The sequence below is a fragment of the Thyridium curvatum genome (genome assembly GCF_004353045.1).
Source record: "Thyridium curvatum strain D216 chromosome Unknown NODE_1_length_1224711_cov_81.814160, whole genome shotgun sequence".
NCBI lineage: Eukaryota > Fungi > Ascomycota > Sordariomycetes > Thyridiales > Thyridiaceae > Thyridium > Thyridium curvatum.
In genome coordinates, this window is record NW_022156756.1 from 1,042,117 (window position 1) to 1,066,516 (window position 24,400).

General features: G+C 55.4%; 9 protein-coding genes across 9 annotated transcripts; 5 read left to right on the top strand and 4 right to left on the bottom strand.

Annotated features, from left to right (window-relative positions):
* Positions 1–71: 71 nt before the first annotated feature.
* Positions 72–3,157, bottom strand: E0L32_000335 (uncharacterized protein; the record flags this gene model as incomplete). Its single annotated transcript, XM_031137640.1, has 5 exons — positions 72–1,536; positions 1,588–1,805; positions 1,858–1,885; positions 2,082–2,181; positions 2,260–3,157. The coding sequence occupies 5 exons, from the start codon at positions 3,155–3,157 to the stop codon at positions 72–74; spliced, it is 2,709 nt and encodes a 902-aa protein (XP_030997712.1).
* Positions 3,158–5,257: 2,100 nt separating this feature from the next.
* E0L32_000336 (uncharacterized protein) lies at positions 5,258–6,754 on the top strand (the record flags this gene model as incomplete). The annotated part of the gene is made up of 1 exon (XM_031137651.1): positions 5,258–6,754. The coding sequence occupies one exon, from the start codon at positions 5,258–5,260 to the stop codon at positions 6,752–6,754; it is 1,497 nt and encodes a 498-aa protein (XP_030997713.1).
* A 66-nt stretch (positions 6,755–6,820) lies between these two features.
* E0L32_000337 (uncharacterized protein) lies at positions 6,821–8,393 on the bottom strand (the record flags this gene model as incomplete). Its single annotated transcript, XM_031137662.1, has 8 exons — positions 6,821–6,869; positions 6,925–7,344; positions 7,407–7,544; positions 7,610–7,647; positions 7,698–7,720; positions 7,778–7,864; positions 8,113–8,212; positions 8,277–8,393. The coding sequence occupies 8 exons, from the start codon at positions 8,391–8,393 to the stop codon at positions 6,821–6,823; spliced, it is 972 nt and encodes a 323-aa protein (XP_030997714.1).
* Positions 8,394–10,537: 2,144 nt separating this feature from the next.
* E0L32_000338 (uncharacterized protein) lies at positions 10,538–11,293 on the top strand (the record flags this gene model as incomplete). The annotated part of the gene is made up of 2 exons (XM_031137673.1): positions 10,538–10,639; positions 10,727–11,293. 2 exons carry the CDS (start codon positions 10,538–10,540, stop codon positions 11,291–11,293), a joined length of 669 nt encoding a protein of 222 aa, XP_030997715.1.
* Positions 11,294–12,608: 1,315 nt separating this feature from the next.
* On the top strand, positions 12,609–14,314 carry E0L32_000339 (uncharacterized protein; the record flags this gene model as incomplete). The annotated part of the gene is made up of 2 exons (XM_031137685.1): positions 12,609–13,940; positions 13,985–14,314. The coding sequence occupies 2 exons, from the start codon at positions 12,609–12,611 to the stop codon at positions 14,312–14,314; spliced, it is 1,662 nt and encodes a 553-aa protein (XP_030997716.1).
* Positions 14,315–14,475: 161 nt separating this feature from the next.
* On the bottom strand, positions 14,476–17,919 carry E0L32_000340 (uncharacterized protein; the record flags this gene model as incomplete). The annotated part of the gene is made up of 7 exons (XM_031137696.1): positions 14,476–14,518; positions 14,574–14,673; positions 14,736–15,006; positions 15,068–15,233; positions 15,297–15,812; positions 16,242–17,145; positions 17,196–17,919. The coding sequence occupies 7 exons, from the start codon at positions 17,917–17,919 to the stop codon at positions 14,476–14,478; spliced, it is 2,724 nt and encodes a 907-aa protein (XP_030997717.1).
* Positions 17,920–19,487: 1,568 nt separating this feature from the next.
* On the top strand, positions 19,488–20,882 carry E0L32_000341 (uncharacterized protein; the record flags this gene model as incomplete). The annotated part of the gene is made up of 1 exon (XM_031137707.1): positions 19,488–20,882. The coding sequence occupies one exon, from the start codon at positions 19,488–19,490 to the stop codon at positions 20,880–20,882; it is 1,395 nt and encodes a 464-aa protein (XP_030997718.1).
* A 477-nt stretch (positions 20,883–21,359) lies between these two features.
* E0L32_000342 (uncharacterized protein) lies at positions 21,360–22,346 on the top strand (the record flags this gene model as incomplete). Its single annotated transcript, XM_031137718.1, has 1 exon — positions 21,360–22,346. The coding sequence occupies one exon, from the start codon at positions 21,360–21,362 to the stop codon at positions 22,344–22,346; it is 987 nt and encodes a 328-aa protein (XP_030997719.1).
* Positions 22,347–22,565: 219 nt separating this feature from the next.
* On the bottom strand, positions 22,566–23,752 carry E0L32_000343 (uncharacterized protein; the record flags this gene model as incomplete). Its single annotated transcript, XM_031137729.1, has 2 exons — positions 22,566–23,215; positions 23,311–23,752. The coding sequence occupies 2 exons, from the start codon at positions 23,750–23,752 to the stop codon at positions 22,566–22,568; spliced, it is 1,092 nt and encodes a 363-aa protein (XP_030997720.1).
* Between the last annotated feature and the right edge of the window lie 648 nt (positions 23,753–24,400).

Below are 24,400 nucleotides of genomic sequence, written 5' to 3' on the forward strand. Positions count from 1 at the left end.
CAGAGCATTCTCAAATATGGAAGCGCAGCCATATCATCAGAGCTCTCATGTCATATTGACCACTGCAAAGACTAGCCAGGGATAGTCATGCTTCCAGGTTTTTGGAAAGAGTCCCGAAGATTCTGATGTGCAACATCCACAGACTTCGAATGCTTGGGAAGTTGATCGAGGGCTTTGCCGAGCGTTCCCGCGAGGTACGAATAAGCTTCGTACTTCATCTTGCCCCGCCTGTACTTGTCGATGAGGGCGGTGTGCATCAGCGCCACGTAATCAACCACATGGTGAGGACATGGGTCGACGGCGATTAACGAGGCGGTGATCCCCGGTGTAGATCCGTCTAACACGCCGGCGGGTGCCATGCTGGAGCCTAGTCCGTCTCCGGGACCGTAGATTGTATAACTGCTTTCCATGCCAAACTTGAGGATATTGAAAGACTCGTGCTCCACTTCCATCCTGATCTCCTCGACTTGCTTGAGAAGATCCTGTCGACCAGCTGCCTCAAGGATATCGAGCATGATCAGGACGCCGAGATAGTATTTCATGTTGATCTGATACCAACTCATGCGGCGCAGCTGGTCCAGAAAATGGACTTGTCGCTCGCAAAGGCAGAGAAGCGGGCATAGTGTCGTCCTGAAGATCTCCAGTCCTTCCTGGAGCGAAGACCACGCGAACAACACGCCCTCCTCATCAACACCTTCGATCAGAGCTTCCTTCAGAGACGTTATGCATTTCCACATGTAGACCCCGCACACGGCGGCCGCAGAAAAGACTTGAGATGCCGTGTCATCCGTGACCTCGAATCCTTTTGCCAGCCACTGTTCCGCTTTGGGATTCCAGGAGCCCAGCAAGAATGCTCTGCTCAGACGCCACACCGACTCTTCACAGGCGCCCTTCAGCCCAGAGGTCAGAGACGCCCGAAAGTTGGACGTGAGGGAGCTCGACGTGTCCCACACCACAGCCGCCCAGTATGCCCTGCTCTCGAGGCTCAAGAAGGCCTCTGTACGGTCGGGGCTCGGGACAGAACTGATGGCTGCGCTTCTCCAAGGCGACGCCTCTGAGCCGCGGAACTGACACTTCTTCTGCCTCTCTCGCAGCCTTTGGATCTGTAGCAGTGCTGTGTGTAAGCAAACTAGCCCGCTCAGTCCGTCTAGCTCCTCTTCTTCGGATATCCCAGAGGGCATGGGCGTTTGCGCAAAAAGGCAGAGGGTCAGGATGGAGCGATATGATGCGCGGTTGATAACCTTGAGCATCTCCCTTCTGGCCGCGCGCCAAGTGTCTTTGATCCTTTCCTCGTCCTGATCACGCTGAGAGGGATCTCTGTCGGGTATTAGCGGGAGCCACCGGGCGGTATAAGCCCTGATGGCAAGACGCAAAGACTTGTCAATCTCTCCATTCCTTTCTTCTTTCTGTCCTTGTGCTTCGGGCGTGCGACCTTCTCTCGAAAGGCTATCCTGTCCGACTTCTTCGTCTATACAAGCGTCCAGAGCACCAAAGAGCTTGGTAGCTGGCACACAGACGTCACAGAGAGGATCGTCACTACACCACATCAGAGAAGAAAACCCGGAGGGGATAAAATGATAAACTTACACGAACGGGCAGCTGTTCCTGCCGACCGACAGACCAAAGACCGTCTCAAAGCCTTGCTGGAAGATCTCAGACGACCAGCTCTCAAGAAGAGCATCGTCAGCGTCGGCTGGGAGGTCTGGAGAGTCGCAGGACTCAGAAGGTGTGAGCCCAGCCGTCCGCGCGGTGGGCCGAACCTCCCTTCGGACACCCGAGGGTTTCTTTCTCAGATCGTTCATCCACTAGAGATAGTAAGTAAACCAATATCCCTAAAGCTCAAGGAGGAATACGCACCTCGAAAGTGCACGACTTCTTCTTCTGGCTGCATCTCGAACACGAGCCGCGCCATCTTGCTTGGCCTGGCTGGTGTCCGAACTTGGCCGCATCACACGCTACTCGAGAGCGGCGGCACGCGTCGCAGCTGGAGAACTGCGTTCTCTTTCCATGTAGTGGACTGTCACCCCCCATCTCCAAGATGGATTTTGTCGTGCTCACAAGGTACCTAGCTAGTCACGTACGCTCGGGATTCAACAAATGAGGAGGAATTGAAAAGGTTCCTAAATGACGTTCCGATTGGCGATGCTACTTGAGTAATGACCAGATGGGCACGCACTTCAGCTGCGAGTAGCGTGAGATTTTGGCTCCCTGCTTAGCAATCTGGCGCCTCTTGGCAGCGACAGAACCACTACAACAAACCCGCCATCACGGCCCGCAATTCTCCATCACTCAGGCCTTTGACGCCTAGCAAGTCGTTGTCTAGATGGTCCGAGAAGTCACAGCCATATCCCGGATGCAGCATACCGCAGAAGCAAAATCCCAGCATCGCGGCTTCGACGTCCGCATGCGCCCCTTTGGCCAGCTCCGCCGGACTTTCCCGCTTCAAATCCTCAGTGTCCTTGAGCGTCGTCTGCCAGGCTTTGCCGTCAATATCAACGGCCATCTTGATCAGCTTACTCTGCGTGACCAGCGCTGAGTGGATGTACACGAGGCGGTTCTCCGTCTCGCTCTGATGGCGGATGATGCCCAGCACAGCAGTTGCGACATCAGCCAGCGTCGTGGCGCTGAACGGCACATCGCCACCGTTGTAGAGGATCGCTGAGTGTTTTTCAGGGTTGAGGACCAAGCCTTCTCCCAGGCACCAGTCGAGGAACATTCCGTTTGCAATACCGGTCCAGGTGAAACTGGGGCGTAGCTTGTGCTTTTCTCCGAGATATTGCTGAACCGCCGCCTTTGGGACGCAAACAGGCAGCTCCTTACAAAGAGGGTTCCGCGAGTCCATGCCGAACTCTGCAGGAATGAACCTTTTGACGCCGGCTCCAAACGCTGCGTCAATCAGCGGGGTCTGGCTTCCTATAGCCAGAGTTGCAAGGCAAGAGACGACCACGTCAATGTCCTGCAATGCCGGGCTGATAGAATCGGCAGAAGTGAAGTCGACCTGTTTAACCACCAGGTTAGGATGAGGCTTGAGCCTTGACGAATTGCCCCCGTTCCTGGAAAGAGCTGTAACTTTGTAACCGGCGTCGAGAAGTGCTTGCAGAATCGGCACGCCGAGGTTGCCTGTAGCACCAGCCAATGCAATGTGACTCGAGGACATGTTTGAGAAGAGGCCTGATGAGATTTATATTGATGCGATGATTGCGGACTTGGAAACAGAGAGTCCCAACCCTGAATCTCTACGTGCTTTAAATACGTACGTAGAGACTGGCCCACAACCTGCTTCATCAACATCATAGCCACCAGCTATCTGTCAAGCAGGGTTGTTGAAGGAGCCGAGAAAGAGTTGTTCTTCGGTTCCGAGTAATCGAGTGTTGGTATGCATCGGATCCGCCGGCCGGATCCGATGGCTGTGGCATCCATCAACGGAGAACGCCAATACAGCAGAACCAGTGAGGAAACCAATTAGTCCCTATTTCTAGAAAGCAGCAAGAAGACACAAAAGGAAGATAGCGAAAGGCAAAAAATGGAGGAAAACCGAAGGTGCAAACAAAAAAGGTACCGAGTATCCTTAACCATGCCCGAACACAGATTTGAACTGTGGACCTCCTCATTACTAGTGAGACGCGCTGCCAATTGCGCCATTCGGGCGGCTGATGACTAAAAACGGGTAGTCTCACAATATGAGGACCGCGCCTAAGGAACGCATTATGCCATGGTCGAACGGAGCAGATAGGAATAGGATCAGGGTTGACCAAATACAAAGGGATCGACTGAGGTTTACAGTTCAATATGAGGAATCCCCGGGGTTATAAAGTATTACGAAGCTCATAAGCACGTAGTTCGCCGGTATCATATGGAGAGTGGCTTTGACATCGCTTGTACGATACTCGCCGTGATCAGGGCCTTCATCGAAAGCTCAAAGCTCTTCTAATGAGTTCCTCTAGGCTTTAGGGGGGCAGTTACATGGAATGACCAGCTCATCCGTTATTGTGCTAATTTCAGCAGCAGTTACCCGCCGGGAAAGCAATGGTGTTGGAGGGCAAGTTTTCGCGCCAACGAACCGATGGCGGCAGCCCTAATTTGGAGCGTCTTCAAGCCACGCAGTGAGAAATCCCGGTCAGAGAACTTGGTGGTCAGCTCATCCATATTGCCAATCGTCAGTGTATTTGGGCGAGCATGCAGATAAGGTACAAAACAGAACTGAAGCAGCAAGCGAAGGAGGCGTGTTAACCAGGGGTGTTCTGTATGGCTTAGCTTCTGGAATAGCGATCACCACTGCTTAAACCCGTCGGAAAGACTGGACATTCCAGCACGGTCTAGACACTGGGTCTATTTGTGGATATCTGCATGCCGCGCGGCCCCTGCTTATCGCTCTGCAAATCAAGCTTTTCAGCCCGCGGCAGTCGCCCGCCCTTGTGTCGGTTTCAGACTCTGGGCTCGCGGCGCAGGTGCTATTTTGCCCGATCTGGCCAGCCGGCCCCTGGCGCTTCCTGCAATGCTGCAATGGGGGCTTCCAATAGTGCAAGGAATTGTGACCAGAATCGACCCGACTCCCAGTCTAGCGTGGCTTAGGCGACGGGTGTACGTCACAACAGGCCGCTCCTCATGTCTGCATGTCTCAAGCTGAGGGAGATCACCTCTCTACGGAGTACTCGGACATGATTTTCGATACATGTGGAAATCAGGACGGCATTTCTAGGCACGGTACAGGCCATCGAAGCGAGGCAGCAAACGAGCAGTATATGCCGAGTTACATAGACTGTCTTCGTGAACGACGCGGGCCATTTAGCTCAACTCATCATAGCTAACTAAGAAAGCAGTTTATTCATGAGCCTAAAGCTAAACCCCAAGACCCTCCGCAATCACCCTGAAGGCCAGTGTCCATGGGCGTGTGGGCCTCCCGATCCATTGCGTGAACATCCATCGAGTCATAGACCCATCCATGAGTAGTCAATCCATGCCACAGAGCTTAGGTACTCCGTAAACTTGCCTTGCAGTGAAGTACCGGTACTGTCAATCCAATACCCGAGCGGGCCCCTGCAGCCTGCAGTCTCGCCCGGCGCGTACTAAAAAGCAAATGTTCCCCGGTGTTATCTTTGCTAGGGGTTCAGATCTTTCCTCCTTTTGCATTTCCCATCTATCGAGACTCGTCCTGTAGTTGGCGTCTCTTCGGTTGCTCATAACCTTTCGGACACTGACGACCGACCGGCAAAGATGTTTGTTTCCTGTCCTCCCGCCTCCCTGCACAGTTCATAACATGGGCTTTCGGCCGCCGACGGTGTCGTCTCCTCGAGGGCCGGTTCCGACTATCTTTGTCGTAGCGACAATAATATGGTTCATCTTCGCCTACAGCCAACAGGCCTTTGGGGCTCGCAACTTGTCTTCCGGTTCAAAGCCCGTTTCGAACCTTAGGACAGCACAGCAACCCATCGGTGCCGCAAAGGTGTCGGTGTCGGTGTCGGCCATTTCCGATGTAGCGCGGCATTTCGCCGACTGGCCCCCGCAAGCACCTTACGATAACTCGTTCGGAGAGACGGGGTCGCGGTTAAAGCTCATCAGGCAATGGGTCGAGCTGGCCGAGTCTTCCGCCGTCAACGACGCCGACCGTGATACCATCCACGCCGCCGTCGAGACCGTCATCGGCGCACAGTTCCCATTCCTCGTTCGCGCAGAGAATAAGACGAGGCCCTTTGCCGCTCTGCGCGAGAGCTTCACGCAAGAAAGGGGCATCGTCATCCCGACCGGCACCAAGACCTTCCGCCACGCCTGCCACCTCGTCGCGACCCTCCGGCGGACGCTCCGCACCTCGCTGCCGATAGAGGTCTTCTACGCCGGGGAGAAGGACCTCCCGGCCAGCCAGAGGCAGACCCTGGCCCAGCTCGGCCAGGTGGACGGCGGCGGCGGGATCGAGTTCATCGACGTCCTGCGGCGCTTCGACGACCGGACCCTCAAGCTGGCCACCGGCGGCTGGGCCATCAAGGCCTTCGCGGCGCTGGGCAGCCGATTCGCCGAGGCGGTCGTCCTCGACGCCGACGCCGTCTTCGTGCAGCCGCCCGACGTGCTGCTCGCGCAGCGGGGCTACGCCGAGACGGGCGCGCTCATGTTCCACGACCGCCTGCTGTGGCAGGGCGCGTTCCCGGCCCGCCACAACTGGTGGCACTCGCAGGTCAGGCAGCCCAGCGAGGCCCTGAACAGGTCGCTCGTCTGGACGCAGCGGTACGCCGAGGAGGCCGACTCGGGCGTCGTGGTGCTCGACAAGGGCCGCCTCGGCGTGCTCCTCGGCTTGCTGCACGTCGCCTGGCAGAACACAAAGGCCGTGCGCGACGACGTGACGTACAAGCTCATGTACGGCGATAAGGAGAGCTGGTGGCTGGGGATGGAGCTCGCGGGGGCGCCGTACAGCTTCGAGAAGTACTACGCGGCGGTGGCCGGGTGGCCCCAGGGTCAGGCGCCGGACGGCGGCAGCGCCGAGGCCGGCAAGATTTGCAGCTTTGTCATCGCGCACCTCGACGAGGACGACAGGCTGCTCTGGTACAACGGCGGCCTGCCGAAGAACAAGATGACGCTGCCTGCCACGTTCGAGGTGCCTACGCATTGGATGGTGAATGGGACGTGGCACAAGGGGGCCAGCAAGCAGGATATGTCATGCATGGATGGGAAGCAAGCTGTTGCGCTGACGGATGCCGAGCTTGGGGTCTTGAGGAGCTCCATGGATGTAGCGCAAGGTGTGGATAAGACCTGGAGTTTGATATGATATCTGTGATTTAGCCAAGGCAGGTGATTGAGTATGCCACATGTCCTTTCAAAGAGCCAAACCCCTTCAGGAACCCTCAGAGGTTGTCGTTGGCTTTTGACCATACACCACAGTGCTAAGTGAAGTTGTTAGCAGAGCGTCCTGTCTATCAGCAATGAAGTCAGGCTCACATAGACCAGTACGCGTGGATCTTGGTATCCCGTAAGTCCTTTCTCACCCCAGCCAGAAAGGATAAAACCTCTTCCCGGGACATGCCCGCTCCCCGCGCAAGGAGAGCCATGCTCACATGCTCGAGATTGCCTTCCACATTAGCCAGCGTCCACAACCCGACCTCCTTGAGGTTCTTGTCTTTGGGCCACCGGTTCGTCGGCCAGCAATATCTTTTTTCCTCGACGTTGACGAAGCCAGCATCGAGCACACGCTGTTTGTGGTGCTGAGGCTCGGTGATGGGACGGCCGAGCGCTTCAGCGCCCTTGATGAGGAGATCGTTCCATTGCTGGAGAGAAGAGTCGGGCTTGAGGGTTCCGTCGTCGCAGGAGATGGGATACATGGCGTCAATGATCTCTAGCCAGCCTCCAGGCTCCAAGTTGCTGTGGTTGATGGTACTCTGAGTAATAGGCTCGTAGAAGACGTATGTTCAGGTTTGACCTACTCGAATACTTTCTTACAGTAGACCTCCCAATCTGCGAAGGCCGCATTCATGGTTCGAGTGAATATGTAGTCCCACTTGAATGCCCAAGTCCACTCCTTGTCGAGGTCGTCAATCTCGAATCGGCAGTTGGGAGGCACACTAATTACTACAAATTAGTAGCTGGCGACACGAGAGAATCAAGAGCATCGTCTGGGTTTACATACAATGATGGCTGGATGGGTGCAACGTCGACACCGACGACCTGAAGAATCGGTCAGCAAGACTTCTTTTTAATCGAACATCGAGACGCACCTCGGCTTGGGGATGAGAATCGGCTTTCATTATGTTCAGCAATCAGCCCATTCGGCTGTTGAACACGAAGAGGATCTTACCGAAGTCAATGGCCCAAATTCCCGTTCCAGTACCGGCATCCATGACACGCTTGGCGGTGTCTGCTCCCGGGGCAAAGTACTGCTTTCCTTCAAAGGTCAAAAGGAAGTGGTGATTCTGGAGGTCTTCGCCGGGAGCATGTTAGACGGCTTGCGGGTCAATGAGGGCTTGTCGTCCTTACCAAGTCGATTTTGTTCACCCTGGCGGCGACTAAGCATCAGACAGATAGGACTGCGCAGAAGAGCCGACGCCTCACCTCATCCGTGGGCATGATGTATTCTGCCGCCGCTGCTCGTCAGCAAGTGTACCCCCTGGGACAGAACATCGCGCTACGAACTTCCTTTGTTCAGGCCATGGTAGCCAAACCCATTCTCCATCTGGTAGCTAAGGATACTAGACCTCAGCGACGCTACCGAAAGCTCATTGTCCAAGTCTTCCTTCTCCGTTGTTCAGCAAGTGCAGCTTCCGACTCTCGTCTCCGCTTTGGACTCCTGAACCTACCTCGCCGATCGAGGAATCCTGGTCGTCATCGGCAACGATTGCCACCTCGGCTGGTCTGGTGTCGCCTGGCGCTGCCTCTGGAGACGCGCCGCCATCCGGGTTGAGCGCTGCGCCCATTCTGATTCACAGTTGTCAAGTAAATGCGTTGTGGTTGCGGAAATATATCGCGCACAGGTTTCAAAAATTTAGGAGAGGAGAAAAGAAATCTGGGCAACGCGCATCTTGCCTCGGTGTGTTTTCCTGTCTAAGGACAGCATTACTCCGTACATTCGTATTATTGGTGTGTGAGCAGAATCATGCATGTACGGCCCTTGCCAACATTCTCGAGACCAAAGGTGATTTGCTCGATCCCGGTCAGTCCTCGCGGGGGGCTGCCCACTTCCGGCAAACCCGTCCGGACCAACATGCATGCCTCTCCTTAGCGCACCTGTCAGATTGTTGAACTCACTTGGATAATGTACGGAAGAAAGCCACTTGGGATGCAACTCAGCTGTCCAGCGCGTGGTGGGGACCTGGCCATGGCTCCCAGTCTCGTGTGATGGGCCCCCATCTCAAACTCGTTCGTTGTTGTTCATGACCGTTCGAGTCTTGATCATCTTCACTCGTTTACTTCTTCTTCTCGGGTTGCTTCACGACTAGAGGAGGCTTGTCTTTGCGACAATAATCTCTCTCCTCATTAGACCCGATCAATACAATTGCCATTCGAGGAACTGACTGCTGTGTGCTTTGACCCGCTCCCAAGTCGCGACAACACGCGCTCCAGATAACGTAGGGTTATCAGTCTTTTGAGACCAGACTAGTTTACCTGGAAGGCGTGAGCTATATGTCGATGCTTCATATGACAATCAGGAACTCACCGCGAGTTCCAGACCGGCCGCCTCATCGTTGAAGCGATCTGTTTCGTGTGAGCCGCACAGTCGCACGCGCCGCAAATGCTGGCGCCTGCGGCCGAGCTTACTGCATCTTTATGCGATGTCGCGCGTAATGGGCTTGCATGATCGCCGGTCCCAGACAGCGCAACAGGGATGGGCCATTGGACGACCCTAATAGCCTGGCGTGATGTCGTCTGGACCAGACCGTTTCGAAAATTGTGATGGGCTCGCCATGTTCAGCCCGGAATATAAGGGGAAAATGAGCAGAGTAGGCCCTGTTTCCCTCGTCACGAAATCCGACATGTTAAAGGCTGAGTACTGGAAGTTCATTCAGTACAGGAGCAAATAGCAGCTATGAGCAATCAATATGACGAGATCGACGATGATGATCGCTTGGGGATCTGGGGGGATCGCTGTGGGCAGATCAGCTCATGTGGGCGGACCACCTGGATTCACCACTTGTGGATGGATGGCCGAACCGTGCGCAGGTAGAGACATGGATGCATGTGTGCCAACTTAGAAGAAATCCAGGTCTCGATTTCTCCCTCTCGAAGGCTCTTTTCAGTCAGCCTGGGGTGAGCGAGGTTGCATGTGCCTGGTTTCATCTGTCTTCAAATCGTGCTTCAGGTACTCGTGCTCCCCCCGCAATGCCTGCCAGGTTGACCATGGCACCCCCACAATCTTCAATGCGCAGCTACCGGGGTTTTGGGCCGCACCTACAATCAAATACGAGGTCAGGGGGGACTGTAAACTACCTATCGAAGAGGATCATGAGTGTGAATAAAACTCAACTCTGGATATTAAATAAGGGAAAATCCATTAGCAGGCAAAGACTGGAGATATCAACCCTTCAAACCAAATCTAGAACGGCTCGGAGATAACTTGAATGCACTGTCAGAAGTGTCTTGCCTTTCCTTAAGGCCTGGTGGTTGTTGTAGCCAAGCGCATTTCAATCCCTCAGCAGACTGTAAGGTAATAGACCCCTTTATACTACCTCCAGCCTCGAAGCTTACGGGGTACACTTCAATCGATCTTCAAAGTGTGCTAGGTCGGTTGGTAGTTGTGGTAAGGTTATTAAAGTTGTAAAGTTGTGGGTAGATAGGCAAGGGCTTGAAACTGAAACGGGTTGAGATAGGTGAAACAGGCGTAACTACCGCTTTCGTCAAGTCCCCGAAAAGGGGTAGTCATACTGACTACAAGGTACCATTCTCAAGCCACCAGATGGATGCCCTCTCAGTCGGTATATAGATAGCCTCTTCCTTCACCCGGGTTGCAACACAGCTATATTCTATCACTCAGGCAGCACATCCATTTTCGTTTTTACTTCGACCTCTGTATTTTACTTATCCTTACTTCGCTGCCGGCCAGCCATTCATTTCCACAGCCAAGATGCACTTCACAAAGCTCTCCCTGGCCTTCGGCCTCATCTTGTCGGCTGGCTCCGTTTTGGCACGGGATGCCGGAGGAGCGGCGGTGCAACGACGTCATGTGGTATGTCAGCAGCAAACTTCCTTCACTGGCAGATCTCCTGGCAGCAGTTCCATGGGGCCGTAACTAACTTGATTCCCCCTGGTCCAGGGCAGCATGGCCAGCGCTGCAAAGCTTCAGGTTCGGGAGCCCCAGGACGAGAACAACCCGCAACCACCTGCCCGTGCGGGTGAGATCCTCCGAGGAGTCGCAAAGAAGAACAGGAACGGCAAGGGGAAGAAGAAAAAGAACACCGCCGCCGCTGGGAAGGCCAAGAAGAACAACGCGGACCCCAACGCCGGCTTCACCTTTGACCCTACCAATTCCGAGGGGAATGGGTTCATCCCAGGGCTCACCGTCAAACGAGCCAACAACGCCGACCCCAATGCCGGCTTTACTTTCGACCCCACGAACTCGGAGGGAAATGGGGCCAACGCCTTGAAGTCCAACACCGGCAACCGTAAGAAGAACAAGGGCAAAACCGCCGCCACTGCTGCTGGGAAAGGCAAAGGCAAAAAGAAGAACAACGGGAAGGCAAAGAAGAACAATGGGAAGGCGAAGAAGAATAACGCTGCCACTGGGAAGGCCAAGAAGAACAACGCCGATCCCAATGCAGGCTTCACCTTCGACCCTACCAACTCCGAGGGGAACGGATTCATCCCTGGACTTACTTCTTAATTGCTTGGGGCCTCTCCTTTTTTGTTTGGCAGGACTGTAAATACCACTGATTACTTTATAGTCCTGTTGGATCCAGTAGAGCGTCCACGTCGAAAGACCATGGTGAAGGCATTTCCAAATGTCAACAAGTACCCCAGGGACATGTTTCCCTAGTCAGTGTCGGGCCCTAGTCTGTCTGTAGGGAAACGAGGCTCGAGCTGCCTGCCGGAAGCAGGGTTATGATGGGCGAGCACGTTCGCGGGATCGGATGGAGGGATCAGAAATCGGAATGCCGACAACGGCACTAATGTATTGGTGGAATCACTGATGAGAGGTGCGTCACTTGTGAATTGCAATGCAAGGATATACAATTATTCTCTCTGAAGCGATAGTGTTAAAAGTCTGTCTATACCAAAGCTATATCCGATGGATGAATTCACTGCCCTTCCATGTTCTGCAGTTCGGTGCCAAGGAATATTGCAAGGAGGTACCGTTATTCGGGTGCCCAAAATTACCTACCTAGCCCAGGTACTGTTTGAGGGCACGCGATCTCCTTCCGCCTTATTCTTCCGTTGCTCGAAGTACTGTCATATTGAGTGTGGGTGATACATAGAAGCTACCAAAAGACTAAGCATTCCCTGGGCAAGGTAACATCGATCCCGTATTGTACTCAAGGAGCGTCAATGTTAGTGATTGTTGCTTTGGTACTGAACGGATAAGAGTGGCAGGCTGTGCCTCCAAGCGATGAGGATTGCTCGATAATCACGAACAAAAGGCTTGCTGAATATGGAACCACCTTGTCGACTCCTTGCATTCCATGAAAACTGCCTCGCAAGGAACACGTCACCTCACACTGAAGTCATTCTGGCAGATTCTTGGTAGACAAGACGTTGGGAGCTTCCCTTCAACATCAAGGTCATCTACGGCATCCCGTTTTCGCTCTGCTTCCATTTGACACTTTCAAAGCCGAACGCATTCTGACGGATAGATCACTCGATCTGCATCTCATTTGTTCGTCCCACCATATGATCTGCTCGTCACATACATATCCCAAGTTCTGCGGGCCTTCAGATTCCCTTCCTCAAAATTGATATTGGCACACCCTTCCTTTCCAGGAAACCCGTTCCTCGAAATTCCTGCCGTTTGCATTCTCTCTCTTCTGTCATCCTGCGATCATGTCTGGATGAGGTCATTTCGCTGTTCACACGAACCTCTCTCTTATTTCTCCTGCTATGCATGTGACTCTCCCAGTGCTTGTTCACAAAGAGGTCACTTCTCCCTAAAATCTCAACCTTCTCGTTCAATCCCATGAAACATCCCACAAGCATCAGTCACCATGGATGTTCCCCTTCTCGACCGATATGCGTTCAGCCTTGAGCGCCGCGCCTACGACCACCGCCTTCCCGCGCACCTGACTTCTGGCCTCACTCTCCACACGGCGAAGCTGAAAGTCCTCAAGCCAGCCTCACAAGCATGGCATCGCACCTGCCCACCCGTTCAGCCCAGCCCAGCTGAGCTGAATGGGATCGGACCCCAGCCGTCGCACGTGTGCATCTGGGTTGGCATGCAGCCCAGCTGGGCCATCATGGCCACCCTCACCGGGCCCGACAGCACCGACGATAACTCCGCCAAATTGTTCCGCGGCTCGATCGCTTCGCTGGAGGAGGAGCACCTCAGCATCGTGTCGCACGACCCGCAGGCGCTCCGCGTGGTTGCCAAGGTCGCCGGCGAGTCCGTCCGGTTCTTCGTGCTCGCGAACCCAAGCAATGCCACTGGCCTGTGCGAGGGCCACCACGTCTCCGTCGAGGCCATTTTCCTCTTTCGGCCGTTCCTAGATGAGCACGAACCCAACAAGAGGGGCCGTCGAACGGCGTGTCTCGATAGGATCCGGGATTTTATCAGGGCGGCGAAGTCTGCTCCTGACCGGGGAGCTGTATCTGCTGTTGGTTTGGCCCTCACCAAAGAACCCGTTATCAGCAATGGAGATGCAGAGGAAGCAGCTGGTGAAGGCGAAGAGGAGGTGATGCAGCCAGCAAGCTCAGGATGTGAAGCGCTCATCGACCCTAGACTACTCCAGCCGCCTCCGCAGGCTGACAGAGTTGACCGACCAGTTCAACTCATGCCAGCTGAGAATCTTCAGACCCGCGGTGCTCTTGCATCGCCGACATCTCCTGCTGCTCTAGAGCACTTCCGAAAGAGCGTGATTCCGGAACCTCCCCAGGGTATCTTCTCACCGCCGCGCACTGCAGCTACTAGAGCTGCTCCCATCGACAAGGCTCCAGCCACTCACCATGATGCTCTTCCAACTATCGAGAAGAAGAAGCTCGACACTGTGGTAGATGAAGCTGAACAAGTTCGTAAGCGGCCCCGGATCCAACCACCGGCGATCATGGTTCCTTCCCAGACCGAAAAGGTAGAGGTTAGCCCAGTCTCAAGTTCAGCAACACTGAAGCGACCCGCCTCAGACCTGGTCACCAACCTCATCAATCTGGGCGAGCGACTAGAGCAGCGCGGCGCACTTTCTGTGCTGCATCAATGTACTGAGCTCTTTGAGGACCTGGAGAAAGAGCAATATTCAGAGTCTGCCAGCCTCTTGACTGCAGCCCTCCGCATACCTTATGGCGATATCACCAGGAAGATGTGCGAGAATCTGCATGATAAGCTCGAGGTTAGCAGTTGTGGCCAGAAAACCCTTAATTACTATGCTAACAGAGACGCTCCGTGCAGAAATTGTTCCCCAACGTCGTGGAGGAGACGAGTATTGCAACTGGAGAGTTCTACTGGCTACTCCAGGGCCTACAGATGCAGGGAGTCCATTCCCTCGAGTACGAGATGATTGCGCCGTACGTCATGGCCTTCTACATCGAGCTCCACGGCCATTTCAACGGCGAACCTCTCCCGCCCATGATCAAGAAACACGAACTCGAAAAGATCACCACGCGTGCTCGAAGTCACGCACGTGCCTTGGTCAATCCTGTTCGGCGAGCCCGTTCAGGCGGGAACGGCGAGGTGCTCTTGAGTATTGAGATGGATGGCAACTGATAGACTTCTCTAGTCGGGGGTTTCTGGATGCAATGGAGCAGATGCTACAAAAAGGAATGCGACTCAAAAATGGAAGACGGTTGCGTTATCGGGATAGATTTCTTTTTTTGCTACGATAGACAGACACACACGCACATGCTTGGCTGCATCTCTACTCGGTTTTATCGCTGCAACGCAAGGTCAACGGCATGCTGGGCAGTGCCCCTTTTCTCAAGATTAGCTACAGAATCAAACAGCACAAGCGATGAATCAGACTTACCACGATGATTGATACCCAGCACCTCCTGCGCCATAGTTGTGGATCACGGGTGTTCCGTCGATCAGCTCTCGTTCTACTCGCGGGCCTCCTTTCCGACTTGCTGTGATCAAGATTAGCTATCAGACCTTCTCGGTTGAGCTCAGGTAAAGGAGGGTTGCTTACGCCTCAAGCCAACCGCGTGATAGATAACCTTGAGATCCTCCGGTTTGCCAAGCTCGGGGGCAAGCGCGCAGCACCTCCTCTTGATGTCTTCTGCCAACTCGGGATTTATTGTGTCGCTCCACTCATTGTCGAATCTGCAGCCACCCAGGATCACGCCGCCGCTCGGGTTTCGGGGAAAGACATATGTCGTGTCGCTGTCCACCCGTCGAGGGGAGCGAAAATACATTGTCTTGAGAGGTGTCTTGGGTGTCTCAACCAGCATTACTTGACCCTGAGGATTTCCTGTCAATGTGAAATGCGTTCCCGCGTAGGTGTTGATCGAGTAGTCTCACCTTCGTGGGGTAGAGGGACTTGTCTTCTACGCCTTTCAGATGATACGATCCAAGGCCGGTGCAGTTGAAATACGCATCGGCCTCGATATCCTTGAACAATATTCGGATATCGTCGATCGATGCTCTCCTCATCTCGATACCAGCCTTCAGAGCCTCCGTATTCAACCTGCCATGGGACCATCATCAGCTCGTCATCCCATAAATCAGAACCAAGGAATCATCAACGAACCAAGCCAAATACGCCTGCGTGTTAATCACAAACGACCCGGCCACGAACCCAAACTCGGCGCCGTCGGGCACCTCGCCGGGGGGTATCGGCCGCAGCCCGCCCACGAGCTCGTCGTACCAGATCCGCCCCGTCGCCGGGCTCACGACGCCGGCGTCCTCGCGCGGGCGGTCGAAGAAGGCGCGGATGTCCATGCGCCGCACGCCGGCCTCGGGGACCCCGTCGGCGAGCCGCGCGAACCGGCGGTACGTCTCGGCGTCCCAGCGCTCCTGGTCGCCGCTGTCAGTCGCGACCGAGAACCAGTTGGCGCCCGCCCAGGGCGAGCAGTAGTCCCTGGCACTGCGGTCGCCAGGGAAGTGCTTTGCCACTACCACGGCTTCGGCGGCCTCGCCAGCGGCGGACAGGCGGCGCTTGAGCTCGAGGGCCGTGGAGAGGCCGACGACGCCGGCGCCGAGAATGACGTAGCGGCGGCGGCGTGCTTGGTCGCCGATTTTGAGCTGGGAGCCCAGCTGGGCGAGTCTACTTGACGCTCCCGACATGACTTGGTGATCGAGGCCTCCTTTGGTATTTTGGGACGAATGCAATACTCAGAAGTTGAGGCACATGTCTTTCGCGAGGGAATGTAGGATTGCGGATGTCTTGTAAGTTTAGTAATTAAAGGGTACGTGTTGAGGTGGACCGATCTCGGCACCCAAATTACGCCCACCTTACCAAGATGACGCACGCTAGCACAGACAGAGAGACTCGGTGTCGCTCACTCACTCAACCGGCAAGTTGCATCATCCTATCCGAAATGTTCGTCGTGTCATAAGAAACATGCCCGGGCCCTCGAGCCAAACCCCATCAGACCAGTTAGCTCTCTTCCACCTCCCAGGTGGAAGAGTTGCCCTTTTCTTGCCCCCATATTCATCAAAGAATGTGCAGTTTAAAGGCCTGACGGTGCCATACCCTACACGCTCCATCGTGTTTCTTCCGTCCTCTGTATCCATGACCACAAGTATCCCAGGCCCGCGTTTGTCCTTATTTTTTATCCAAGACTCCCCGCCCAATGTGAGCCAGACAGCGTAGTATGACTTGTCCGACTGCAAAGCGCTCTCGCCGGTCCGCGTGAATCTCCAGTGCATATACCTTCCCAGAGGCAGATCCATCCTGCCCACATCCTCATCGCCGTTCGACGCAACTACTTTGAGCGGCGTGACCCATGCAGACAAGTGGATATGGAATGATGTCTCTGAAGAAAGTTCCGACCGTCCCCGAGACTCTAGAAACCCTTTCCAGGTAATCGTATTGCCACCTCTCAGTTCTACATCGACGGTGGACTCGCGGAAATAATGCATTTCAATCTCTGTGTCTGCGTTCGGTCCGATGCAGGAAGCCCCAGACCATCCGGTCCATGACCAGCTCGGAAACCCGGTGCGGCGCGCCAAGGGCTTCCTCGCGGCCCAGCACAGACCCGCCAGAAAGCCAGCTTCGGTTGTCGTTGCAAAGTCCTCAAGCTGGTCGGAAGGTCGGAATTCATACCACGGCCGGTAATAATAGTACACCGCAGCCGGAATTGGTGGAGGGATCGGGGTGCCCCAGAAAAATCTGTAAGACGGCTTTGCCGACTCAAATGCTCCCATCAGCCCTGCAAAGCCATCTAGTACGTCAGACGGATCTGTGAAATCCCTTTCGGTGTACAGGGCTATCTGGTTCCATAAGTAGTCTGAGACCCAGCACCAATTGTGGCTGATCAGGCCACTTCGGGCCACCATTTGATGGCCAAGGTCGTCGTTCCATTGTGATGTGGATAGGGCCAGCAGGGAAGTTCTATCATCTGGGTCGTAAGAAATATTTGCCATGCCCATCCCTCCTATCCAGAAGCGGAATAAACGTTGTTCTTCGAGATAGTCAAGATCATACTTCGTGACTTCTGAAACCAACTGTTGTTGCACTCAAAGTACACTTGCTCCTCGGTGAAGTACAAGCGGCGCGACGATAGCCGAGCCTCTTGGAAGGTCCAGCCTCTGGTAGCCCATACAGATTCCCGGACCAGCTCCTGAGGGTCGGACAATGATGATAACAGCAGATGACTCCCTGCCTTAGCGTAAGGCTGAGCTGCTCTGGGGCGGTATCTGACTCCGGGAAGCCCATAAGAATCTCTGTCTCCTGCTGCTGCTACAATTGTCAAGGAAGAGTTCCTATATATGTCTCCCATCTGGTGGAGCTGGAACTTGAATTTCAGTGCGTCTCTACGATCGATACAATATCGATCAATCCAGATGTACCGGAAACCAAGCTTCTTGGTGACTTGGATGGCATCCTCAATTGTGTCGGGCAACCTGGGTGGCAATGATCCAATGAAGTCGCCAACAGCATCGTTCCTGGCGTGTGGTCCCCAAACATAACCCAATGTCACGTACTTATGACCTGAGCCCGGGACAATAGACCGATTGTTGCAGTCGATCAGTCGAAGGTTCCCAACAGCGACCGATGAAAGGGACTCTAGTGGATCGCATCTGTGGTGCTTATGACAGCATGCTAGCCACTCCGAGATGATGCCGTAGTCGATTGAGCCGGCCTGGATCTGGCGAACAAAGTCTAGACCGTGAGCTCTGGACGAGACTATGAAGGGTGGCGCCGGCATCGGCTGACCAGGGGATGCGCAAGTTGGAAGAGACTTGTCTGCGATGTTTATCAAACTGAAGGGTGTATACCGGGCCAATATGTCAAATGTATTTATTTGTGAAAGTCGGTAGTGGACCGTGGGCCACAGCCAGTGCGGAAGGGCGTGTGCTCTGCTGGCAGTAAACAATATCAGAAAGCATAAAGGGCAAGTGGTGACGGCAGAGCCCCAATGCGAAAAGTTTTCAATGAATTGATAGCCTATGTCTGATTGGCCGTCGAAAATGGCATCGAAGTCGAGTTGAAGACATTACTGGCACAGTGGCTGATCATAGAGATCATAGATCGTGCTGTCGTATTGCACGCAAGTCTTCCCCTGAACAGCACCTGTCTCAGCACAGGAAGATGGAGACATTTCGGTAGGGCTTGCAGAGAACGATGGCTCCTGAGAATGATCGAGCTGGAATGTGAGAGCTGGCCGTGAGGGAGGGTGTCTGGGATCAGGCGCACAGAAAATGCAGGCAGCTGGTGGGGTGCCAAAGTGTTGGGCGCAACGCACCAGGCTGAGGCTGAGCCGTCAGCCCAACACGCGAGACGAGCTTCAATGCTTTTCATTGGACCAAGCCACCACTCTACCTCTTCAAGGTTGACACGCTACACATCCTGGATTTTGCGGCAGAAGCGTCGACTCGGTATCCTTGCCGAGACACACCCGCGCCCTGACTGCGACATGTACGCCTTGAGCCACACTAGGTCCAAACATCAAGGACAACACGGCGTCAAGGCAACAGTTTGCTTACACTTGGGTGAGCAAGAACAACACGATAGCAGAGTTCGAGCTGGTCTCGCAATGTGAGTCGGTGGGTGGTTGAGTCTTGGGTTACAGCCTTTAAGTGGTTCATTGGCAATTCCATCTATATTTGATCGTCGGGAAAGCACGTTGAAATCTGAAATCTGATGTTGATATGTATTCAAAAGAGATACCTTCCAAACCATATGCTTGTACTGTTCAGTAGATACTCTTCTAGCCACCTGCTACTAACAACAGATAAATGTCACACCCGAAAGTTCCCCTCAGCAAATTCCTTCCACGTGCATAAGGGTGAGCTGACACGGTCTTAGCCTGAGCCTGAGCCTGAGCCCTAGTACCATTTGGTACCTGGGGTAAATTACAACGGATCCATACCGCCCCGCTCCCTTCCAGTTATTATTAAAAGGAAGGGCACCGCCGCTTGAACCGTAGGTAGTTGTCTCCTCGCACCTCCAAGGCCCAATATATCGGAGCAACATCATCCGACTCTCATCCGAGCGCCAACTAGTCTTCTTGAAGAGAAAATAAGTCTCATTATCTTCTGGAGCAGCGTGGTCAACTGACCTCCATCTGGGTTAACGACTGATCTGACAGGCGCCGACAGTGCCTCCTTGATGGTTGACCTCGAGTTCAAGGGCACTGGAGACCAGCTCGCCCATCTTCACCAGGCAGTCGAGCGTGGGGATCTTGAAGCTGTGAAGCTTCTTTTGGACAGAGGATGGCCTATCCTCTGTGCGGGCTGTGAATGCCCAGTGTCCCACCACAGGAACCCCATCACCATGCTACACGTGGCAGCGCGTTTTGGTCACTCTGAGCTTGTCACACTTCTTCTTCAACGGGGAGCCCTCAAGGACTTGGAGACAAGGTGCAAGTGCCAGAAATCTCAGGCTCCAGAGTGGGATCCAGGCTACACCCCTTTAGAGTATACATGCTACGGCCCTAGTGAGGCATGCGACTCAGGGTCAAAGCAGCAATCCGTTCCCATCGAGAGCGTTCTCAGAGTCATCGAGACCTTGGTCGATGCTGGTGCTGAAAGAAGCCGAGCTGCTTTCAAGAATGCTGTCCTCAGTGGCTTTGGGGTCGAAGTACTCCGCCCCCTGTCTGACAAGGGCGCCGTTGACATATGCGTCCCAGAAGAATACGACAAGGGCCCGGAAGAATTCCACTGGGAGGGCCGTGAATATGGCAGCAAGGAATGTATTGCGGACGAGAGGGCCACGTTTCTCCACATGGCCTCAGTTGAGTCAAATGCGGCTACAGTACGGGGCCTATTGGAGCTGGGGGCAGATATTCACGCGTGTGACACTCTTGGTCGACAGCCCTTGCATTGGGCGGTATCGCGTTTCCAACGGTACTGGCCACTCTTTGGGCCAGACGACGTGTCAGCGAAATTAGAGGTGCTGCAGGAGATGTCAGCAAAGGTAGAGGTGCTCCTACAGAGCGGAGCGAACCCCGGACGACAGGACAGGTTCAGACGAACACCGCTACATTATGCGGCTCTACAAATGCATACCCGCCTCTTTGAACCCTTGCTGCGGCATGGAGGTAGCCTCACAGTGACTGACGAGGATGGTCGATCACCCTTACATCTCCTGGCTGATGGGCAATCATACTTGATTGACAATGGACGAGCTGATTGGTTTGACTCAGCTGAGGAGCTTGACGTCAGTGGGCGGGAGTTTGCGACTGTACTCAAGCCTTATAGTACAGACATCGACCAGAAAGACGCGTTGGGCAATACCGCGTTACACCTCGCTGCCGGCCGTGCTTATGCTTCCGTCCTAGAGCTACTGCTGGCCTTGGGCGCAGATCCAAACATAGCAAATCCGCAGGGGCAGACAGCTCTCCATCTCGCATGCGATCAGCAGTCACGGACTTGGTACGACATCATTGGTCCGGCCGGTGGACCGGAACCATGGGAGAACGAGACCGACAGGCGACACAAGCGGATGAGGACTCTTCTTATCGATGCCGGGGTAGACCAGAGCATCAGAGATGCCCAGGGACGGACGGCGGCCGAGATCGAGAGGGAAGAAGCCTCGAGGATCAGTCAAATGAGACAGAAATGTGTGGATGATTTCCCGGAACGGAAGAAAGGGTGGTCTTGGGAGACCCTGGCCGAGGAGTACGAGAGCCGCCATCAGAGTCCGAGTGACTGGATCATGTATAGGTGATAAGGTAGGATCAGGCTTGATATCGCGATCAGTTCCGCAATACGGAGGTGTAGTTTTGTAGCCCTACTAGCCCTACAGTTATTGAGGAGTGTATTGAGTCTATCTCAGTCTTGGCACCAAGCTCACATATCACCAAGAAATGACAGACTGTGATCACTAATCGAGATGCGAGGGAGGAACCGAGGCACCAGGCGGGGTCCGCTATTAGGGTGGTAGTAGACCAATCGGCTATGGGATCTATAGGTAGGTACGGAGGCACGGTAGGCTAGATACGGCACTCGATCCGACCGACCACATGGGAATCCGGGGTTGGAAGCGATTCATCTTCTCTTGAACCAAGGCAGGCCGGCGCATTTACCTTTTCTTTATAGCTTTCCAGATCAGGATCCCTGGGTAGCATCGAGCGGCCCTTCTCACTGTCACATAGTTCTACCAATCCAACAAAGTACCTCCACACACACACACACACACACAAGCATGCCCCCGTCATTAGCGCAGCAGGTCGCCGTCGACAAGCTCCCCGGCGGCGACGGCGGCGACGAGTTCGTCTCGCGCGAGCTGCCCATCCGGCTGGGCAACGCGCTGCCCATCGCCTACGGCGGCTGCGCCATCGCCAACGCCGTGAGCGCCGCCTGCGCGACCGTCCCCGCGCGGGTGCACCTGTACTCGGTGCTCGGCAACTTCCTCGGCCCGGCCCTGACGGACCGCAAGCTGTACTGCTCCGTGCACCGCACGCGCGACACGCGCTCCTTCTCCACGCGCCGCGTGCAGGTGAGCCAGCGGCTCGACGGCGGCGAGCGGCGCGTCTGCCTCGAGCTGCTGGCCGACTTCCACGCCGACGAGCCCTCGACGCTCGAGTACTCGGCCCGCCCCGCCGCCGCCTACGCGCCGCCGCACAACTGCCCCGGGCTCGAGGAGCAGATGGGCATCCTCCGGTCCCAGGGCCTCGTCTCCGACGGGGAGGCGGCCGAGTTCCAGCGCAGCCTCGGCGCGCAGGCGCACTACTGGGACATGCGGTACTGCGCCAACGGCGTCGCGGGCCAGAACCTCGCCGGCGTGCTCAAGTCGGCGCCCACGACGCAGGACGGCCTGCGCCCGACGGAGAAGGTGTCGGCCGAGTGGCAGCGGGCGCGCGAGGCCCTGGCCTCCGAGGCCGAGAACATGGCGGCGCTGGCCTTCCTCATGGACGCCGCCATCTCCTTCGTGCCCCTGACGCACGGCAACATGTGGTTCGACGACGCGGCCGCCTGCTCCTCGCTCGACTTTGCGCTGCGCGTCTTCGCGCCCGGCGTCGACATGCGGCGCTGGACGCTGCGGGAGCGCGGCGTCTCGAGGGCCGGCATGGGCCGGTCCTACGGCGAGGCGCTGCTGTGGGACGACAAGGGCAACCTGCTGGCGTCCATGACGCAGCAGTCCATCCTGAGGTTGAAGAAGGGCGTGACTCCTCCCAAGGCGAGCTTGTGATGCATGGCGGCGTATTGATTGATTGATTGGTATGTGCGTTTGTATTAGATTAAGGTATCTAGATGCTATCTATATATAGTCATAGACGTGGTGTATTTGTACATCGAAAATTTGTGTATGCAAGGCGAGTTTCAACAATCCTGCGCCATCATTCAATGATACAATGCATTCCTCTTCCCCTTTCGTAAGTGGTTTCGTTACCCCATATGCTACAATCTCTTACAAGAGCGAATACATGACGGCAGCGGCGGCCAGTCCAAGGAAGCTGGACTGCAGCGCCAGGGAGCCAGCGGCGTTGGTGACAGTTGTGTTGGTCGGGGTGGTAGCAGAGCCGGTGGTGGTCTTCCCTGCAGCAGGGATTGATGCAGTCGCGCCAGCAGAGCTGCCGCCGGTCGAGGCCGAAGAAGACGCACTCTTGGTCGCGGGGGCAGAGGTCGACTCGGAGGAAGTCGTCGAGTTCCAGCTGCTGGCAGAGCTAGACAGGGTGGAAGACGAAGCCGAGCTCGAGCTGGTGCTCGTCGTAGATGACACTGCGCTGCTCGAAGAGGACGAAGACGTGCTGGTGGTCGACGACTGGATCGAAGAGCTGCTGCTGCTAGACGGCGTCTTCTCGACCATGCTCTTGACCCAGTCGGCGGCCATGTCCGAGTAGACGTCAAAGTAGTTGAGATGTGTCTCGACTACGTCGCCCTTGGCGCAGATGGGGTCCGTCGAGACGCAGTAGCTGTGGAGGACGCTGGCGTACTGGTTCATGGCGGCCAGCTGCTCCGGCGGGCGGGGGAAGATGCCGTTGTCGCCGGCGCCCGAGAGGACGTTGTACGACTGGTCGGCCGTGTGCCTCGTGTCGCCGAAGACCAGAGCGGCAGCGACTAGATGATGGGCAGATCGGTCAGCCAAAACACACAAAGTTCTCGCCAAACGGCATTCGACCCCCAAGGAAAAAGGAACTACACAAAAAACTCACTGTTCTTGCCCGGGCTAGAATTCCGGTCCAGCGGAGCGCTGTTCGGCTGCACGCAGTCGTGGAAGAAGACGCCGCCGCCGCCGGCCATGAGGTCGCCGACCACCGACGCGCCCTGCGAGTAGCCGCTGACGACGAGCTTCGAGTTGGGGCAGCGCTCGGCGTACGCGGTGAGCTGGGCCTTGCCGGCGGCGACGCCGGCCGTCACGGCGCTGCAGTACTCGACCGAGAGGGCGTTGTCGAACTCGAAGTTCTCGTAGTCGCAGCTCTGCGTCAGCCGCGCGCAGATGGCCTCGACGAGCTTGCCCTGCCGGCCCGGGTACGGCTCGTTGTTACCGCGGCTCAGGAAGATGTGCACGTCGGCGCAGCCGCCGTCGGCGCGCTGCTGGAGCGTGGCCGCGGCCGAGGCGACGGGGACGAGCGAGAGGAGCACCTTGGACAGCATCTTCGACGGACAACAAGAAGACAAAAAGGCTTGGCAGACTTGAAGGATGCAAGGTCCAGGAACTGAGACAGGAGCCGGCAACAACAAAAATGGCAGCGTGCGTGTCTAAAATACTGAGATCACGCTCCACCGACTGGAAACCCCCGAAGCGGGGCGTCCCCATAGTCATATCATATGGTTTCCTTCCTGATCGGTGCGTATTCCCATGCTGAATCCCACATTGACGTCGTGACGATGCGACGTGGGGCCCGCGAAAAAGTCTGCGCGCGCGGACCCTGGCTCCTCTCGTATCGCGGACAGTGCCTCTTCGGGGAGTTTGGTCCTTGTTCGGTGCGGGGGCAGTTTGATTGAAGCATGGGATTCAGGAAAAGACGGCTGTTCCCCATGAATCCATCGAGCGGTGCTTGGCTGCTGCCATCCATTCTTCTGGCTTGGACTGCCCGTCATCGCGGCCGCGAGCGCCTTTGCCGTCATGGGAGCTGTAGATAAGTACTTGTCAACACTAGCAGCAGCAACTGGTCCCGATCTTCCTCACGGGGATCTCGTCCCGATCAGCTGAAAGCCTCGTATTCAGGGCACACTAACTGGAAGAGACAACACTAAGAGATAGCAGTTGTCTAGTCAGGGGGTTAGTGTGTATGCTAGTCT